The sequence below is a fragment of the Danio rerio genome, chromosome 11, assembly GCF_049306965.1.
Source record: "Danio rerio strain Tuebingen ecotype United States chromosome 11, GRCz12tu, whole genome shotgun sequence".
Lineage (NCBI taxonomy): Eukaryota > Metazoa > Chordata > Actinopteri > Cypriniformes > Danionidae > Danio > Danio rerio.
Window position 1 is genome coordinate 20,666,149 of NC_133186.1, and position 13,771 is coordinate 20,679,919.

The 13,771-nt window shown below is 35.7% G+C and overlaps 1 protein-coding gene across 6 annotated transcripts in view; it reads right to left on the bottom strand.

The window, feature by feature from the left end:
* The window catches only part of zmynd8 (zinc finger, MYND-type containing 8), a 43,516-nt gene that overhangs the window by 12,450 nt on the left and 17,295 nt on the right, over positions 1–13,771 (bottom strand). For all 6 annotated transcript variants that reach the window (XM_021479798.3, XM_687794.11, XM_068224316.2 and 3 more), the window contains 9 exons: positions 13,284–13,376; positions 13,114–13,201; positions 12,973–13,028; positions 12,816–12,893; positions 12,606–12,721; positions 6,409–6,896; positions 4,335–4,463; positions 3,696–3,851; positions 1,379–1,945 (listed from right to left, as the gene is read on the bottom strand). In XM_021479798.3, coding sequence (XP_021335473.1) covers positions 1,379–1,945; positions 3,696–3,851; positions 4,335–4,463; positions 6,409–6,896; positions 12,606–12,721; positions 12,816–12,893; positions 12,973–13,028; positions 13,114–13,201; positions 13,284–13,376 — 1,771 coding nt within the window. The remainder of the gene's footprint in view (positions 1–1,378; positions 1,946–3,695; positions 3,852–4,334; positions 4,464–6,408; positions 6,897–12,605; positions 12,722–12,815; positions 12,894–12,972; positions 13,029–13,113; positions 13,202–13,283; positions 13,377–13,771) is intronic.

The window sequence follows — 13,771 nt, forward strand, 5'->3', positions numbered from 1 at the left end:
CACACACCAGTAGACATTAATTATCGACTGTAATCTTAATGGTTTTATTATTTTACCTGTTACTAAATTACCTCAAAATTCTCGGTACAAAAAAGACTTCAACAACGAACAAAACAATCGGCTGGTCAAAAAGACGACGACCAGTGAACGATAGTTATATTAATACTGACCTCTAAGGTGATTCTCACTACAGTGCAGGGCTGAGATGCTAGATGGCGCCAGATGAACAAGAGAGCGAGCCACGTGATCTAACATCCGGTTTGCCCCAGAGCCATATTTTAATAACGTTCACATTTGTTGTATATAAATAGACCAGGGGTCACCAACCTTTTGGAAACTGAGAGCTACTTCTTGGGTACCGATTATTGTGAAGGGCTACCAGTTATTATATAACACATTTTTCTTAATTTACTTTTAATTATATGTTATTATTCATCATCATCATCATTTTCTTGTCGGCTTAGTCCCTTTTTATTAATCCGGGGTCGCCACAGCAGAATGAACCGCCAACTTATCCAGCAAGTTTTTACGCAGCGGATGCCCTTCCAGCCGCAACCCATCTCTGGGAATCATATGTTATTATTAATAATTAATAGTATTCATCTATGTAAAGCCATTGATCATGTTAATGATTTCTCACAGTAGTTGTCAACAATGATTTAATAAGTTAGATAAATATCTATATGCAACACTTAATTTGTCTGAAATTGTTTTTAAAGTTTTTTTAATATATAACTTAAAGTAATTTTCAAATTTACACCAATGCAAGTGTGATTTAAAAAGAATACCTATAAAAATATTAGATGCAACCTACTCATATGTGGTGCTATGGTGAGCTATTTTTAGAACAGGCCCACGGGCAACTCATGTGAATTTGTGTATTTGTGTACATGTGTATTAAATGTGTATTTAGTTTCCTTCTCATTCAATCATGCATTCATCGAGTTAAGTGCACTACTTGCATTTAAAAACAAATGTGACAAAAACACTTGATCCAAGAAATGTTTTGAAAAGTAGTTTCAAAAGTAGTCTTTTATAAAGACTGAAAATTAGCAACACATCACACAAAATAACCATTGATTTACAAAAAAAAAAATAGTTAAGACACCATTGCATGGTAAATACAAATTCAAACCATGGTATTTGTGGTAATACTCTGGTATATATTAATATTTTAATATGGTTCCTACAAATTTAGTAAACAGTGGCCCAAAACAAACATGCTCAATTTAATAGAAACCATAGTAACAATTGCAAAAGGACGAGACAATGACAACCATGACCAATAAACTAAACAGAAAAAATGACAAAGAAACTAAACAAGACACCAATCAACCAACTTCTGTCACACAGTATTATTTAGTGCTGTAAATCCTACCTTCAGATTTGGAGGCTGTTGGTTCTTTGAGTGCGGTGACAGCGGCTGAATCTTTCCTGCTCCTCTTCCTCTCCTTCCCTGCCTGTTCTTCTCCCAGATCAATGACCAGCTCCCTCTCAGAGTCTGAGTCCATGTCTACATCCACCGATGCGGGCTGACTGGCCTCTTCAGAGCTCTTGCCTTTTTCTCTGGCATCTGGGGATGCGGGAGCTGCTTTCAGTTTCTCAGGAGGCTCTTTCTCCGAGTCCATACCTGATTTGTCTTTAGCTATCAGGTCAGGGGTGCTTGTTTTTTGACCAGTTTCTGCTTTGGCCTTTGTACTGGCCGTTGCACTAGACTCTTTGCTGGTGTCTTTGTCCTCACCAGCAGCTGCTGATGGTTTTGACTTTTTCTTGGGTGGCTCTTTCTCCTTTTTATCCTCAGCAGTGGTTTTGTTATTCTGGCCATTCTTAGATTTCTGTTCATCTTCGCTGCCATATTCACTATCGCTGGAGTCAGACTTGTCAGATTCTTCTGAATCGCTGTGCTCTACACCTTTATACACGTCCTCAGATATTTCATCTATGCCTGTGAGACAGAGCAAATATTGAACTTTCAAGTTCAAGTTTCATGTCAAAAACTAATGAATAGAAATGCTGACTGAATTTTTTTACTTAAAATAACATTAAAAGTGATATATATACACTGTTAACAACTACCTAGAATCTACAGAATCTACTGGCAGCAGGTCACTAGTAACTTACTGTAAATCAATTACAGCAAAAATACTGTATTTACATTTACAGCACCATTTATCTTGCGGTTTATGTATTTATAGAATTGTATGTACATGTTGTAAGTGAAGCTCAGCTCTCTTCCCTTGCGCACAACCAGAGGGAACTATCACACGAATTCTAACCAGTACTCCATATTCCCAAAAGCCTCTCTGCCTGGCACCGTTTGCGATAGCAGGTGTATCCAATTGATGCTCACGCATATAAGCCCAAGTTTCTGAACAGTTCAGTGCGAAGTCTTGATTTGCACAGCAGTTATTACCGAGCGTTTTTTCATAGAGGTTTTTCTTACCCATGCTTTGACCCATTTGCTTGTTATATCACCTGTAATTGTTCTTCCTGCCCTGAACCTCGCCTGTTTATCACCCTTCTTTTGGATTGCCATTCTGTTTTCTGTTTACTGTCATCTGTAACATTAATAAAGCTTTGCAGATGGATCAACTGGCTTTTTACTCATTACAACAGTATACCTTTACTATAAAATATACAGTAATTCTACATACTGTACATATACATATACAGTAAAATCTACAAACACTTGTCTATTTGTATATTTGCATTCACTACTTACTGCCTTTTTATATATTTATTATCTGTTTATTGTCCTGTCTCTGTAATTCTGTTGCACTGTAGAAGCTCTGTCACAAAAAACTAATTCCTCGTATGTGCGAACATACCTGGCAATAAAGCTCTTTCTGATTCTGATTTTCACAATGCAACTTAAACTAAAATACAGTAACATACTGCATACCTGTTCTATAGTAAAATACAGTTATGTTATTTTAAATATAGTTTGATATAGTTACTATTATAGTTAAATACGGTGTGATTTACAAAAATCATTAACAGTTGTTTTAAAGATTGCTAATTTGTTTTAGTCTCTCAAACAATGTGTTTATATCCATCATTGGGTAAAAACACACTGGCTTTTCAGTCTCTTTTATGACAATGTCTGAAATGGTTTGTTAAAGCATCCAGTCTTTCTATACCCTGCCTTTTAGTGATGCTACTGTGCTCTGATTGGTCAGATCACCCATATGGCATACCTGCCAACACTCCTGTTTTTCATGGGGGTCTTCCGTATTTCAAACCCATCTACCCTCCTGTTTTGTTATTTCTCCCAGAAAATACCCATAACTTCACCCCGCCCCTGAAACTCAGCTTTTTGGTACAGTCTGTAACACCCTCGCCCGGGTCGCTAACTTTGGTAAAGTATCCTATCGCAGCGGCCGACCGAAATCTGGTCCATATTACAGTTACTAACACCACAACCCAGCTTTTAACCCAGTTATTCAGACCCCCCTGAGCCCCCTCACCTCCAGTCTCCTGTAATTTTAGAGACAAATGTTGATCTTGATCTTTAATACCTTACAAACCTTTCAGATTCACAAACAGCTATATTACACACTACATGAAAGGTCAATGGCACCAATACCAAGTAAACGCTGAAAGCTGTTGCACTGCAATATTATGCCCTTTTTCAATGTGGAAAAGGCTGATGTGTTTTTAATGACACAGCTTTAAAAGATTTGATCTGAACTCACCGAGCTGTGCTTTGCAGCTCTCTATGGTTTTGTCCAGGTTGAGCTGGAAGCGGCTTCTGATCTGTCTCTTTGGGGAGGTGAGGGAGGGCTGAGCCCCCTGCTGCTGCTGGACACTTTCACTTAGCTCCTTCAAGTCCATCTCCGCCTTACTACGATCTGAGAGAGATCACAAGGCTCTGTTATGAGCACATTCAAACATATTAATTTTAGATGAGTTTTTAGATGGTTTTAGATCCATTCTTCAGGTACAGCTCTTATTAGATCCAACATTATTCAAAAAGGCTTCTTAAGGAATGTCATTTTGTAAAAATCATTTAACAAATAAACAATATTTAACAGTTTGTGGTAAGGGGTCAGATTTCTTTTTAAAAAAATCTACAATATATTAAACATAGATCTAATAAATTAATAGTTGATAGTTCACTAAAACAAACATTTTCTCTCCATTAACTTATGAATTTCTTTTTCCTGTTGAACACAAAACAAGATATTCTGAAGAATATTTAACAATATGGATATTTTTTTCTTGAGCAGCTGTTGACTTATGAATCATCAAGGACCCCACACCTCTGTACTGTAGAGTAGAAAATAAAACAGGCTATAATTAGATTACAGATTGATCAACAGAACGAAGCTTACCAAGGTTAAGGTTGAGTATGCTGCCGGTGGTTGGGGTTTTCTCTTGTTTAACAGGGGTGTTGGGAGCAGGCGAGTGAAATGGTTTAGGACTCTCTAAAGTGCTTCCTGCTCTAGAAGAAGCAGGTGATGCTGAAAGAGCAGAAATTCACTTTTAATAATACATTTCACTATTTAAAAACCATTATTCCATTGAAGTCTAAAACTTAAGTTGTGCATAAATTGTGCATAAAAATAAGTGGCAGATAGGGGTGTGCAATACTGTTTTGATGATGATTTCAGTGTTTTTTGTCCTTGTACTTTGGCTGGTTTAGGCCTGTTATGGATAATATGAAGGCTGCATTTCACTTCACTTTTAGACATGCTTTCACATGCAAACTTCCCTAGGCACTTTCCCTTAAGGGAATCTCTGCTGCTGTTTTAAAAAGCATTCCACATCATCAAGTAGACTAGGGATGTTCACATGGAGAGACTCTCAACCCTCGATTTTAGCCAAGGGATCAATTCTGCTTCATATGCAGAGTCTATCACCTAAATGTCCCACAATGTAATGTGACTGTGATATTACAACAGAGACTTGCATTCACTGTGCATAGTAAATTCCAAGTAAATAACCCTCTGAAAGATATTTCGGAATGGAATCAAAAAGAAAATGAAGGGTACAACTGGGTACAACTGCTGACCCCCATGATTATTTGCACAGGGAATAAAGTACATAAAAAAAAAACGAAAACATTGTCAAAACATTCCGTGTGATTCAGTGCTTCAGCTATAATCATATGAAACTCCAAAAACACTTTTGTGCACTGTTAATGTGACTGTGTTCGCCTATATCTTTTCTCCTGCATCAGGTCATGAGCATGCATGTTTACTATGGCCAATACGATGTAGTGCCATTAGAGTCAGCAGGGCAAAACAGTAAGCATCGTATTGATCATTGTTACCATGCACCCTGATTTGATACGGAAGACATTGGCAAACAAAGTGTTTTTTGGCACATAACAGTGTTCTTGGAGCTTTGTAGCTCAGTATGACTACAGTTGATCCACTGAAGTCACATGGAATGTTTTGACATTGATTTTGGCTCCTTTTCTGAACTCAAACATCTCTGGACCATTCCTGTCTAAAAAGGATAAGGGTGCTCTCGGATTTCATCTAGAATAACTCAAATTGTGTTCTGAAGATGAATAAAAGTCTTAGGGGGTTGGAACGGTATGATGGTAATAATTAATAACGTAATTAAGATTTTTTGATAAACCCTTCAAGATGAAACACTGCATAACCAATTCAAATGATTCATTCATAAACATGATATCAGGAACAAAACACAACTGTGACACTATCAGATGCTGTGCCTTTGTTTAGAATTATTTCCATTAGCAAAACTAAAAAGCAACAGCAATTTGTTTTTACGGTTAAGCTCATGCTGAAAAACAACTTTCTTGTTTATGTGATATTACTAAACTCTGTCACTAAACTGTGATAATTCTAAAACACAAATCCAATAATGGATATTTTTGGTCTCAAAGCTTAATTCTTAGGGACTTTCAAACAGGGCATTCTAAAGATGAATTTGTTTGTTTGTTTGTTTCTGCAAAATTGACGTACAATTGTTGACAAAGATTGAATTATTTCCAGAAAAAATCCCCAGCAAAACGACATAAATAAAAACAAGCTAAAGAAACTTGCCTACCTTGATGTCAAAACGACATCAGTTTGACATTTAACACTGAGGTCAAAAACTTATTAAAAAATGAACTCCAGGACAGTCCTCTAATCCAGTTTCGATATATGTTTTGCACCAATGTTAAATCTCAAACTGATGTATTTTTGACATCAAGGTAGTTTACGTGCATTGTAGGGATACAAAATTTAGTGTAATTTTGAAATAAAAACTTTCAGATGAATAAAGCCGTTCTTATATTATAATACATTTTGTGTTCTTTTATTAGTGGTTAAATAGGGCATCAATTTGTGGATATCAAGATTTGACATAAAGGTGCTCGCTGGATTTAATGCCCACTCTCTAATTTAGATGTTCAGTGTATGTTTTAGGACATTTTAATGCTGTATGTACCAGTGCAATCCTGAGACTCTTCCCCAGTGCTGTAATGGGGCAGAGCCGCTTTAGCGTGACCTTTCTCCGCCGTCTCCTGTTCTCCATCAGATCCAGTATGCGCTGAAGAGTTTGTACTCATAGGTGAACGCGGCATGTCTGTCATCGAGATTCGTCTTCCTGTCCCACTCCCACTGGACACCATGCTTTTTCCCACAAGCAGCTTCGGAGATGCAGTTACATCAAAGTTGAACTTGATCTTTTCCTGTTTTTCAGGTTTGACGGAGCCTGCGCTGGGGTTCGCCGGGTCCAGGAGCATCTGGAACTGGTTGTCTGGTGTGTAGGGCGTGCGAAATGGTGCATAATTAAAGACTCCAAATTTTTTGCGAATGTTTTCTACGTACACCTCCATCTCTTGCATGGCACTGTTGAAGATGCTCTTGGTCTTCTTCACAGAGAATGGGATCTCTTTGGACATGAGGTAGCAGTTGTTAATAGGAACCCAGGCCCTGTTTTTTAAAACAGTACATGGGTAGAATAAAATAAAACATATTTTTGCTTCTTCTACATTGAAATGCAGCAGGATTTTAGTCTTAGCCAACAACAATCAATGGCTGAAACAACTACTTAACAAATTGATGATTACTGATATATTTTATTGGTCAAATCTGTGTGCAAAGAAACTCAGTGAAGTTATTTTGGGTGAAAATAAGGCTACAGACTAAGGGCCCTATTATACACCCGGCGCAATCCGCTTGTTAAGTGTGACATCACGCGAAGCGGCTTCTGGGTCCAAGCGCTCTATTAAACTGAATGGGGAGACTTATGAAATGGCAATAATAAACGTTTACAAAGCGATTTAAGGCTTTCGAAAATCACTATGGCAGTATATATCCATGCCTAATATCCGATGGCCAGAAAGTGATTTTTTATAAATTTAAAATTTTTGGTATTTGTTATGCAGCAAGCCCAGAGATTGTTGTGTACACTATGACTTCATGTAAAATTAACTTTAATGTGTGATAGGAATAAAACATGATCATAAACGAATGATTTCTCCACTCAAATGAATGGCAGCTTGGACCCGGAAACAGTATTACATCCGCCACAAACATGTCACCTCTTAACAAGCGGATGTGGCGCATGGAGTGACCCAATAGTTTTTTGCTAGTTTCAGCTTGGCGCAAGAGTCGTTTTGAGACGTTGCGCCACACTGTTTAAATAGCAAATGCATTTGTGCTTATATGCGCGCTCATAGGCGTTCTGGTCTAAAAAGGAAGGCATTCTGAGGCGCATTGCTGGCGTGTTGCTATTTTGAGAAACTATAATAGATTTTTCAACAGACCAAAACAAACCCGGTCTAAACTCCAGCACAGAGTTGCGCTTAGCTTACACACTGCTTAATACACACAAGATGTAGAGCAATATGCAAATATCTTTACATATGAAAAAAATTTAAATATTAAGGATATATAAAGGATATAATAAGAATATATATAGGATATAAATATAAAGAATTAAATTATTACAAAACATATTATTTTCTTGCCTACATAAATATGAAAAACCACTGCTTTTATGCCTTCTCCGAAGGGTTTTTCAGTTCATTCATAACAATTTGCTTTTGTATAATGTTATTATTATTAGCAGTATTATTTATTAAATCCATATTTATATTTGTTTTACTAAAAACAAGCTTAGATTTGCCCACCTGCAGGTTTTAGACCATATGGGCTGTAGCATGCGTTTTAGGATATAACTCAGGTTTTTGAACACACTTTGTTATTATTGTTCATTTATTCGTTTGCTGCAAATTAGAACTAAATTCAGAAATAGTTTTGAAACAAATCTTTGCCCTTAACAAACGAAATTAATTATTGATAGGCAAATTGATGTCTGTGCGTAAAGGTTTCCCTATCCACAAGAGCGAAAGTGAAAGTAGATCATTTATCTCTCATTCTCCTGCGATAGATGCGCTGTTTAACTGTTGAGAGGGCTTATCTCTCATTCTTGCATTGTTTAGCTGTTTTCTTGCTAATGAAATGCTCAGTTTTTCCACTTACACTTACTTTATGTCATGTAAATAGCAAATGCGATTATGGCGCGACGCAACTGGCTCTTAAAGGGAATGGGAGATGAGACTCTGATTGGTTTATTCTCAAAACACACCTATAACTCATTAAGAAAATGAACTCAACACTTTTAGACCATGCGCCACGGCGCAAAGCCAATTTTTCTGTCCTTATATTAGTAAAAATGCATTCTGACACGCTCTGAAAGTGTTTGCGCCCTGCATTTTGCGCATGAACCGTCAAAATAGAGCCCTAAATGTTTTTGTTTGTTAAATGTTTAAATGTTTTTTTTATGTTTTTTTTTGTATTTGTTTTTAATTATTATTTTCATTCTTTTTCCTTCGACATTGCCACAGCAGAATGACCTGCCAACTTATCCAGCATATGTTCTCCACAGCGGATGCCCTTCCAGCTGCAACCCAGTACTGGGAAATATCTATACACACACATACACTATGGCAAATTTAGTTTAATTGATTCACCTATGCCGCATGTCTTTGGACTTTGGGGAAAATCGGAGCACCCTGAGGAAACCCACACCAACACAGGGAGAACATGCAAACTCCACACAGAAATGCCAACTGGTCCAGCCAGGACTCGAACCAGCAACCTTCTTGCTGTGAGGCAACAGTGCTAGCCACTGAACTACCATGTCTCCAATTAAATATTAATTATAATTATTTTTTTCATGGTTTTTACCTTTGTTGTATATGACAGTATAGAGTATTGACAGGAAAGCATAGGGAGCAAAGAGAAGGGAAGGATTGGCATAGCACCGCGAGGTGGGAATCAAACTTGGGTCATCGTGAGTGCATGAGTGCATGTGTCGACACACTAACCAATACACCACTGGCAATATTATTTGATTTAGACTAATATTTATTGGAAAGTAGCTGAAATAAAGTTACTTTATAATAAACTTTATTTATTTTCAGAAAATGTTTTTAGTTGAATTTTAGTTGCTTTTAGCTAACAATAACAGCTTTAGACTTAATTCTAGTAAATAAATAACCTGTAAGTTTATTGAAAGATAAGATTTAGAATAATAAATAAATAAAAATAATATATCTTTTATAAATATTTAAACATAATTTAAATAAACAAATAAAAAACATTTATTAAAACAAATACATACAAAAAGATCAAATGAACAAACATTATATTAAAATAAATGTAAAAAGTGTGTAAATAAACAAACAATAATATGTAGAACAAAACTCAACAGAAACTACATTGTCCCGAATTAATAATTTCATTCATTTATTCATTTTCTTTTCGGCTTATTTATCAGGGGTCCCCTCAGCAGAATGAAATGCCAAATTTATCCAGCACATATTTTACGCAGTGAATGCCCTTCCAGCTGCAACCCATCACTGGGAAACACACATAAGCTGCTTTTCCACTATCGTGCCAAACCGTTCTAAGAACACTTCGGTACGGTTACGGTTGTTTCTCCACTGAGCCTGGAACGGCGCGGCACGATTACAAACCGTTCTCGGCCCGGAATTCTCGGCACGGTTAGACAACCGTGCTGAACTGTGCTGACAGATTCTGTGTGTTGACGTCGCGACTTGGTTGCTAAGCTACCACAGCTGGCTCAGCAGAAGCGCGCTAGTCATCAGACATCCTCAATAAACTACAGTACATTTAATATAAAATAATGATCCAGGTCTAAACGATACAGTTTGAAAAGGGTTTTAAAACCATAGAGCAGTCTCTGGCAGAGAAGTGAATAACTCATCACATTCTTACGAAGATATTTTATTCATTAAAGTTATTATTTTATTGACTTGAATACAGACCTACTTCGCCTGCCTGAATGTGAGTTTATTGCACGCAGCGCTGTATTCCACAGCACAAAACTCGCTCTGATCCGGGAGAGACATGCCAGCGACTTGCGCTGCTGACTTTTTTTTCCTGCTGCGCATCGAATAAAGCGAATAAAGTCACGCTTTGCATCGTCGATGTCCAAATTCCACAACAACATCACTATATCCATGGAACACGAACTTGCAGACTCTTTTAACAACGAGGAAATAATTGCACTTTTTAATTCAAAGCCAGGACAGCTTGTTAATACCGGCAAGACCACCGGAAGGATGGCGTGTTCGTGTTGTAATGTCGGCCGTCCAAAAGACTTTGCTTAAAAGCTTTACGGAGCGGCACTGTAACTGTCCAAGGTACTGTTGTATGATTTATATTATAGCATATGCACTAATAAACAAGTCAAAAGAATGAATGAATTAAATAAATATGGATTCTTAAATGTCAGTATTGCTTTTACTCAAAAAATATCAATACGTTTTGACAAATGTTTTATAAAAATAAAATGAGCAATTTTCATAATTTCAGCTATAGGCAATTATATGATTCAGTTATACATAAGTTACAGTTGAAGTCAGAATTATTAGCCCCCTGTATTATTAGCGCCCCTGTTTATTTTTTTCCCCAATTTCTGTTCAATGGAGGGAGGATTGTTTCAGCACATTTCTAAGCATAATAGTTTTTAAAACTTATTTCTAATAACAGATTTATTTTGTCTTTGTCATGATGACAGTAAATAATATTTTACTTGAAAATTTTCAAGACACTTCTATACAGCTTTAAGTGACATTTAAAGGCTCAACTAGGGTAATAAGGTGCACTAGGCAGGTTAAGGTAATTAGTCAAATTATTGTATGATGATGGTTTGTTTTGTAGACTATCCAAAAAAGAATTAGCTTAAAGGGGCTAATAATTTTGTCCCAAAAATGTTTTAAAAAAAATTAATAACTACTTTTATTCTAGCCGAAATAAAACAAATAAGACTTTCTCCAGAAGAACAAATATTATCAGACATACTGTAAAAATGTAATTGCTCTGTTAAACATAATTTGGGAAATATTTAAAAAAGAAAATCAAAATCAAAAGGGGGCTAATAATTCTGACTTCAACTGTATATGACATTTATGAGGCATGTAACATGTTTCTGTGTTTTTTTTTTTTTGTGGTGATCTTTAATATAGCTACGCAAATATTTTCTAAAACGTCTAGCAATATTTCGCCTACAGCTTGTTAGTTAAATATGAACACAAAAATAATTATAAAAATAAAAATAAAATGATCAAAATAAAAAGATAATAAAGCAGCATTTTAGTGCTTTATATGCTTTAAATCCTGCAATATATGTGTTGTTTCATATTCGTTTTTTTCACTTGCTGCATTCGTTATTTAATGTTTGAATAGTAAAACAAATAACAGCCATCGCTTAAATGGTTTCATTTTACCATCAAAATGTAGTATATTTTATATCATTATCAACTTTTGATATAAATACGCAGTGTAATTTAATTAATTGTTAAAAATGAAATAATTTATGTGCTGTGTTTTTATTAGTGAAAGTGCCCGCTCACCTTTGACAAGGCCTGTCCAAAATTATATTTCTGCCACTATAATGCAAATGCACTATTATTGTTGTCTTATCATTGTTTATTTTTCTGTTATGTTCAGAGATTTTAAATATTATTTATTTCCCCTCCAATTATTTTTAATCATCACGTTACATTTTGGTAATTTTCCCTCCAAATAAAATTTAGCCAGAGCTGCGCAACATATAAATAAATAAGGGTGCACATTTAGCACCCCTATTTGATAGAGCGGCATAACAGTTTTTAGTCACATGCTTTTGCTTTTTTGAAAAATAAATAAATAAATAGTTTCGGCTCTTATTTAACTTTAATTGAACAAAGGGAGCCGTTTACATTGCGTTACCAAGGCAACTACTGATGCGTTTTGTGTAATGTTTTAAAGAGCTTTGTCGCAGCACGACAGTGGAAAATGAAACCGTATCCGTGCTGTCTGGCCCGGTTTGGCACGGAATGGAACAGTTCTGTTTAAAGAACGATTCAGCACGATAGTGGAAAAGCGGCTATACACAACAGACAATTTTTTGTCTTATTTCATTCACCTACAGCACATGTCTTTGCACTGTTCTTTGTATTATTATTATCATTATTTTGTGTTTATCTAGTGCCTTCCACACACACCCAAGGACACGTTACATAAGGTAAACAGAAAAAGAAAGCAGAAAAATCATTTAGTTTAATTCAAAAGTATGAATTTAGTCTTTATTTAAAAATGTAATACAATGAATCAACATTTGTTCACCTGTCATGCTGCCCAAAAAAACGTGCGTCCACTTGTCCGTCTTTGTCACGAAGAGCTTTGGCAGGCCAGAACGGGAATCCCTTCAGCTTGGCCCAAACCAGAGGATGAGGGTTACTCTGAAGCACACAAACATTTCACAAACAGACGATTAACTCACACTGCTGACCAAGAGGAGCAGGAAATTCATTTGTTCTAGTGCAAGACACTCACACATGGTTCACAAAACCAGTTGTCCCTTTTCTGGCAGGCAGAGAGATAACACTCGGGACAGACCTCGATCTCATTCATCTGAAAGATAACTGAGGTTTAAAACAATGAAACTGATCAAACTTTGGTTATATTTTGCCTCAGAATTTACCATACATACTTCATGTTCGCAGATTTTTACAATAACTTTAGCCGTTGCTGTAAGCTTATGGTTCCCTAAGAGAAAAACAGAAGAAAACAGATATAGCCTTAAGAAAACAAACTCTCATCAGAAACAAATCTGGCTTTAATGCTAACCAACCTCCGTTATAAATGATACAGTTGTGCAAAATCCACTTCACATCAGCCAGAAAAGCCTCAGTGGAGCCGTACATTTTCTTTTTAATATTCTGAATGAAAGCAAAAATTGAACATGATAATGAAACACATTCATAAAAAGCATTTAAATGGTTTTGTAGGATAATTTTTCACCTTTTCTAAAGTGCAGATATCCATGGCGTGAAATATATACTCTGCATAGTCTGGATGCTGTTCTAACGACACCGGCTTCTGAAATGGCTCCGTCTGAAAAAAGAAAGATATTCTATTTATTAAGGTAATTGCTCGCCCATAGTCTCAAATCATTTACTTGTCTTTCAATAATCCGGGAAAAAAAGATGTTTAGCAGAATGCCAAAGCTGTTCTTTTCCTTATAGTAAAAGTGAATAGAAGCCACATGTCAGGCGAGATTTAAATTTTTAAAATTTATTTATTTGAATTCATTCATTTATTTTAATACATTTATTTATTTTTATTTTAATCCATTTATTTATTTATTTATTTTTTATTTATTTGTGTATTTGTTTGTTTGTTTATTCATTTACTTTAAGCTTTTTTTATCTTTGATTATTTATCTTCTACTTTATAATTTTATTTGAATTTTATAAACATTATAATTAAAATTAATATTATAATTTTTT